This window comes from Nyctereutes procyonoides, unplaced genomic scaffold (assembly GCF_905146905.1).
Source record: "Nyctereutes procyonoides isolate TBG_1078 unplaced genomic scaffold, NYPRO_anot_genome, whole genome shotgun sequence".
Classification (NCBI taxonomy): Eukaryota; Metazoa; Chordata; class Mammalia; order Carnivora; family Canidae; genus Nyctereutes; species Nyctereutes procyonoides.
The window spans coordinates 633635-641306 of NW_026575112.1; the positions used below are offsets into that span (position 1 = coordinate 633635).

The following is a 7672-nucleotide window of genomic DNA, read 5'->3' on the forward strand; positions in this document are numbered from 1 at the left end:
ATGCTTTCTCTGCATCTATTGAAAGGATCATATGGTTCTTGTTTTTTTCTCTTGGTGATATGTTCTATCACATTAATTGCTTTATGAGTGTTGAACCAGCCTTGCATCCCGGGGATAAATCTCACTTGGTCACAGTGAATAATCTTCTTAATGTACTCTTGGATCCTATTGGCTAATATGTTGTTGAGAATTTTTGCATCTGTGTTCATCAGAGATATTGGTCTATAATTCTCCTTTCTGGTGGGGTCTTTTTCTGGTTTTGGAATTAAGGCGATGCTGGCCTCATAGAACAAGTTTGGAAGTGTTCCATCTCTTTATATCTTTCTGAACAGCTTTAGTAGAATAGGTATGGTTTCTTCTTTAAACGTTTGATAGAATTCCTCTGGGAAGCCATCTGGCCCCGGACTTCTGTGTCTTGGGAGGTTTTTGATGACTGCTTCAATTTCCTCCCTGGTTATTAGCCTGTTCAGGTTTTCTATTTCTTCCTGTTCTAGTTTTATTAGTTTGTGGTGTTCCAGAAATGCGTCCATTTCTTCTAGATTGCCTAATTTATTGGCATATAGCTGCTCATAATAAGTTTTTAAAATCGTTTGTATTTTTGTATTTCCTTGGTATTGGTTGTGATCTCTCCTTTTTCATTCATGAATTTACTAATTTGAGTCTTTTTTCTCTTCTTTTTAATAAGGCTGGCTAATGGTTTATCTATCTTTTTTTAAGCTTTTATTTACTTATTTAAGACAGACAGAGAGAGAGAGAGAGAGAGGCAGAGACACAGGCAGAGGGAGAAGCAGGCTCCATGCAGGGAGCCTGACATGGGATTTGATCCTGGGTCTCCAGGATCATACCCTGGGCTGAAGGCGGCACCAAACCCCTGGGCCATTAGGGCTGCCCTCTCTCTATATATATCTCAAAAAAAAAAAAAAGTGTACCCTTAATTCTCTGGAAAACTAGATTTTGCCTACTTCTCCAAAATTTTTGAATTTTTAACAAAATTTTTTGGATCCAAAGATCATGTTTATATTTTTATAATATTGCTATGAGATAATAATATTACACATTATTACTATTTTATAGACAGAATTTTGCAAATAACAATTGAGTTGCTCAAGAATGAACATTTAAGGTAAATTAGAAATAAAAATCAGCTACCTTGATTCCTGAACTAATGCTATTTCCATTATACTATAGTATGTGCTTAACAAAGAAGAGATCAAAACAGCATTCTCACAAATATTGTCATTATCTTCAACACCCTCATTATTATCACCATGGTGAATATATGCAATTCTTCATATGTGTAAGAAAATACATGAGGCAGGTTAAGATATTTACATCCATCCATACTTATAAAAACAAAGATGACATAGGGCATCATGTTAAGGTGGAAGGTTAAAATGCTAGTCCTTAAAAATGAAAATTCAAACTTAAACATCCAATATTATAATTAAAATAAATTATTGAACACTACATCTGAAACTAATGATGTACTATATATTGACTAATTGAATTTAAATTAAGAAATAATTTTTAAAAATGCAAGCCCTTATAAAGAAAAACTAATCGAAAGGGACAAATATCTACAGGGATAAACAAACTTATAAATTGGATAATTTATATCCAATGTTGGATAAATAATACAGTCCTCAAACATTAACAAAAAATGTTTAGAAATAATGACAGTATCCTCTGAGTTGCACACTCAAAACAGAGAAGTGGATGTTAAGTGCAATGTTGATAAATACCCTAAGTCGAGACAGAACATAAAGACTCCTAACTCTGGGAAACGAACTAGGGGTGGTGGAAGGGAAGGAGGGCAGGGGGTGGGGGTGAGTGGGTGACAGGCACTGAGGGGCACACTTGACGGGATGAGTACTGGGTGTTATTCTGTATGTTGGCAAATTGAACACCAATAGAAATTTAATTTATTAAAAAAAAAGATAAATACCCTAAGTCTTCTTATCTGTAGGATATTTATGATTGATTAGTTCTTGATTTTATCTGTACTCTCTAGTAAAAAAAGTCTTATTTTATATAAATGAAACAATGATAAAAGGGGAAATAATAGTCACTGTTACACTAATTTAAATATAATTTATAGGCAGACAGTGTTGGGCATCTTCAATGTGCATATATTACTATTTGTGATATTGAGTAATCATATGTAAACGTTTTTTTCTTGCTTTCTCCCCTTTAAAGTTTCAAATGGGTTCTTTAAGTGTGAGAAAAGTTATAGGTGAAATATATTTTTTATTTTATTTAAAAGCAATTAATTAACATATAGTGTATCATTAGTTTCAGAGGTAGAATTTAGTGATTTATCAGTTGCATATAACACCCAGTGCTCATTCCATCAAGTGCCCTTCTTAATGCCCATCACCCACTTTACCCCATTTCCTCATCCAATCATGAACTATATTTAAAACAGAATGACAGAGCCAGATCAGGTGTTTGACTTCCTCTGGTTACACATGGAAACATTTTCTTAATTCATACTGAGAAAGTGGATACAATTAAAGAATTTCATTTTGTTTTTAATTTCTGTTTACAATTTCAGTATGATTTATAACTTGTCTTGTGTTCACTCCCTTAACACATATCTAGGTGTAAACCTATCAGGAAGAAATGAATGTGTCATAAATGCCAGCATAGTATTTGTAAATATTTGACAAATGGGTAAGTCCAGGCCTACTTCTACACATTTTAAAAAATAGTTCTAGAAGTTAAAATCATCTGAAAAATTTTAAGGTAGGTAAATTTATAATATTCTGTGAAAAAAAATGAACTTGTCTTAAAGAATAGAGAATTTTAAAATTAATTAATTGGCTTGTTAAAGATGCAGCTACAAGTGACTTTAGGCCAGAACTCTAAAACACACAATAATCACCAATGATTACATAATAAATATGAGTGATTGATTGTGCCATCAGTAAACATAAGTAAAATGGAATTTAATTTAATTTTTGTGATAGCTATGAAACAAATGTATTAAAAAGTGATCTGTATGATGCTCACACTGTTTTCTTGAATAATAATTTTTTCAGTGCTGTGATCACATCCTTGTTCCTAAGACTGTATATCAGAGGGTTAAACATAGGAGTCACAATGGTGTAGAAAAGAGAGAGCATCTTGTCAGTTCTTGCAGAATGAATGGATTTGGGCCTTAAGTAGGTGATGGTAGCTGATCCAAAGAATAAAAGCACAACAATGATATGGGAAGAACAGGTGGAGAAGGCTTTAGACCGGCCCCTGGCTGAGGACAACTTTAGGATGGTGGAAATGATTTTCACATAAGAGCCAAGTATAAATAGAAAAGGAATCATGACAAATAATATAGCAACTACAAAGACACACATCTCATTAAGTGAAGTGTCCCCACAAGCCAGCTTGATCAATGGGGGGATGTCACAGAAGAAGTGGTTAATTTGATTAGAACCACAGAAAGGCAGCGAGAACACCTGACATGTTTGTCCTATCTGGACTGGAATTCCACTAAGCCAGGCACCAGCAGCCAGTTGGGCACACATCTTGTGGTTCATGATGAGAGGGTAGTGCAGAGGGTTACAAATGGCCACGTAGCGGTCATAGGCCATCACTGCCAAGAGGAAACATTCAGTGGCTCCCAGCATGAGGAAGAAGCACATTTGAGTGGCACAGCCCAACCAAGAAATGCTTCTGTCCTGAGTCCAAAGGTTCACCAGAATCCTGGGGAGGGTGACAGACACATAACAGATTTCCAAGGAGGAAAAATTTGCAATAAAAAAATACATGGGTGTCTGGAGAACAGAGTCTACCCTTGTAATTATTATGATAAGACCATTTCCTATTAAGATGGACATGTAGATGAGAAAGAAAATTCCAAATAGAAATCCCTGGATGTTAGGAGGAAGGTCAGAAAATCCCAGGAGAACAAATGCCACAACTGAAGACAAATTGCCTTCTGTAGTTTGGCCCCTGGGTAGCATCTGTGAAAATAAAGAATTCAACATGTGAGATTGCTTTATCTGCCTGAGTTGTAGTTTGTTAACCTATAAAATAAGTGTACTGCACTGTTAAAATGATAAAGTCACTAACAATGAGTCTTAGAGAAACATCTGCATTTAATGTTAAGCCATAGTTTTAAAAATGTTCATTCTGTCACTAAATATTATTGATCAGAAAATATTCCTATTAGGAATTAGGTCTGCTGAAAACTGATATATTTTCTTGTTACTAATAATGAGATGATTGGGCAGCCCCAGTGGCCCAGTGGTTTGGCGCTGCCTTCCGCCCAGGATGTGATCCTGGAGACCCAGGATCAAGTCCCACATCAGGCTCCCAGCATGGAGTCTGCTTCTCCCTCTGCCTGTGTCTCTACCTCTCTTTCTCTCTGTCATCAATAAATAAATAAAATCTTTAAAAAAATAATGAGATGAGTAAGGCTGTGTTTTGTTATCAGCTTTGATGATCAGAATATCAATGTCTAATTGGTATCACATTAATAAAATTAATAAAAATATTCATTTTAGGGAAGCCATTTGACAATTTTGTTTAGAAGGGCACTTGATGAGATGAGCACTGGGTGTTATACTATATTTTGGCAAACCGAACTTCCTCTTCATGTTATTCTTGTAAAATATTTATATACATTCACATTTGGATTTAAGCTGTCTCAAATATTTTTTGTGTCATCATGCCATTATATATTAAGAAATGAGCTGAGGAAAGTGATTTTCCTGAGTGGTCTCTGTGATTTTTTTTTTTGTCTTGTAATGGTTGTTATAGCCAGTTTATTTCAACTGAAAGTCATTCAAAACTGGCTATCAATGGGGAAAGAGATATTTATCAAATTGCAAATATCGCATTTGAGATATAATTCCTGATATGAATAGCCATGTTTTCAATCAAGATTTAAGTCAAAAAAAAAAAAAAAAGACTTAAGTCAAAGAGAGAAAAATCCCTTTTTAAAAGGATCCAAGAGGGAGGTTGCCCTTCCTACTCTGATAGTATGTTTATTTTGCCTATTTCCATCCTATTTTACTAAAATATTCTATAAGTAACACAAAACTCCCAGTTCATTTATCAGGCTCTCCTAGACCATCCAACTCCTATCTGAGCTCTATTGTCTCCCTACACATGTTCTTTCTTTCCAACGAGCTCCTAAAGTACATCCTACAAATCTTTCTGTGATACCAACATCACCTTGTTAAGTTCTGTGTTTGATTCACCTAGTACTTGGAAAATGGAAAGTTCCGGTATGATGGTATCATTCCTATGGTACTGAGTAGAGGACATGCACATATTCCAGTATCTGAAGATTGCATTTAAGCATGTAACTTCTAGAGCAGGGATTCTACATTGTGGTAGGTATATTCACAGATGTTGTCTTAGTCAATCCTCATAATGGTGCTGGGAGGTAATTCTGTTACCATTCTATTTGTAAGATAACTTCAACATGAAAATGTTATATGAATCAACCAAGATCACAACAAATAAATGGCATTATTGAAGTTTGAATTCAGGCTTGTACAATTCAAAAGTCCAGCTTACTTTTACTACAACAAGTAAAACGAAGAGAACATAAAATATCATATTTATATTCTACATCCTTCCTGGGTATTTAATGTACATAAACCATTCAATATGCATTTGATTCATAAATGTATAATAATTCCCATTATTAACTGTCATGCACTATACTCTCCATCAGAGGCTGGTGTAGGATATGCTATTCTCATGCTGTGTTTGTATTTACTTCTGTATCTCCTCTCACATGGTGGTCCTGCCTTTAGTCTTCTCTAGTATTCTAATAGGTGAGCATTTTGGAAAAACAGAACAAAGTAGAATTAATAAATAATTGGAAAAGAAATAGGAAACTAACAATCTACAACTTACTGAGTAACTAATTTGCTCAAATGGGGTTTGATGCAAGTTCTGAATAGGAAGTAATGATGAGTATTTTCTTAATTTCACAAACATTATAAATATTAAATGAGTCATTGCACAATAAAGACTCTGAAAATGAAGGAATTAGAATAATCAGTTTCTATCTAATTTCTAATTCCCTTCTTAGATATTATAATACCATAAAGATCTTTCCTTAATAATATGTACATTCTCTCTATGAATTTGATAATTTTTCAGTCTATTCCAAGATTGAGGATTTACTATAATATTGGAAGTTATCATATATTGATCAGATATATGCAGGATTCACAAGTTAATCTTCAATTTTTTAATGACCCAGAAAATTGGAGAGAACTGAGTTATAAAGAATCATTGCAAAGATCCAACAGTCTCTGACTGCAAACCTTATTCTAATTCCACTATATATTTCAGACTCTGTTTGACAGCTTCTACTTCCATGGTTTTATATTTAATATACATTTATAGGAATGATTTTATACATTTAAGTGATTTTGTGTCTAATTTCCAAAAATTTCCAATGAAATTATAATGTTCTGCAATGCAAAGAGATTACTTACATCTCCCATAAAGCTGTGAACAATTTATTTTCTCAAATGACTCTTAAAGAATAAATGAATCAGGAACCAGATGAAACTCAAGCAACAGGAAGGAAGGAAGAAAGGAAGGCAGGCAGGAAGGGAGGAGGGATGGAGGAAGGTAGGAAGCAGGGGATGGAAATGACAACCTGAGATTTCTTCTAAGTATTTTCACAACTAAAATTTCACCTTAATAATTAGTAAAACATTAAAATATATAATAGTTTCTAGTGTTTTAAATCCACTAAAACCATGCCTAGCATTGGAGATGAGATTGTTTTATAAGCATAATTTGATTGCATGTATGTGTTCCTCCATTATGTATAGAGAAGAGCAAAGAAGGTCACGCTACCTCTCTGAAATTAACGCTATTCATTCTCAAAAGCCCTTCAAGCTGAAAGGTAAACAGAGAGTTTATTCTTTTGTACATTTAATAGACAGAACTTCATTGCAGTTGGACTTTCTTTTTCTCAGGGACACAGGACAATTTCTCTGTTTTATCCAGCTAATTACCTCAGAACGCTAAATCCCCTTGGATAAGGACAACGAACAGGCAGTTATGTTTGCAGTTTGGGTCTGTAGTATCTCCTTAATCAGAAAAATCTAATATCAATAATTTTTCAATGCCTTAAAAGTTTCAGATTTCTTTTCAAGACAGCATTTCTTTAGAAATAATTATTTATTTCATTGATGGCAGGGTACAAACTTATGTTTAAAATATCCAGTTCCCACTTTACTAAGTTTTGCTACATTAGAATTTTTTGTCAAAACTGCCCCAAATATTTGAATGTTTTGTTACATTATGACAAATATTACCTTTCAAAGTAGGAAATTTTCAATGTTTTTATTGCTTATCTCACTGATCTGCTCATAGAAAAACAAAAAAAGTATAGATGTGACATGAAATATAGTTTTAAGTTCATTAGATTATTCCCTTAATATTCTATAAATATTTCGACTTTCTGAACTTTGATACTGAAGATACAATAGCTCAGAAAGCCAACCTAAAATGTAAATAAGACCTTTGATGTAAAAGTTTACACTTACCTTTATGGATTCAAATGAAACTATTTCTTTCTTTGATACAGAGTGTTTAAATATCATTCTTCTGAAAATGTGGTTCTAGTTAAATACTACTGAAATTAAATTTTAAACTATTTAAATATTAGGAGTTGCAGATACCTTTCTAACCA

General features: G+C 33.6%; 1 protein-coding gene across 1 annotated transcript; it reads right to left on the reverse strand.

Moving 5' to 3' along the window:
• Positions 1 to 3008: 3008 nt before the first annotated feature.
• LOC129514951 (olfactory receptor 10AG1-like) lies at positions 3009 to 3986 on the reverse strand. Its single transcript, XM_055333643.1, has one exon. The coding sequence runs from the start codon at positions 3984 to 3986 to the stop codon at positions 3009 to 3011; it is 978 nt and encodes a 325-aa protein (XP_055189618.1).
• Positions 3987 to 7672: the final 3686 nt, after the last annotated feature.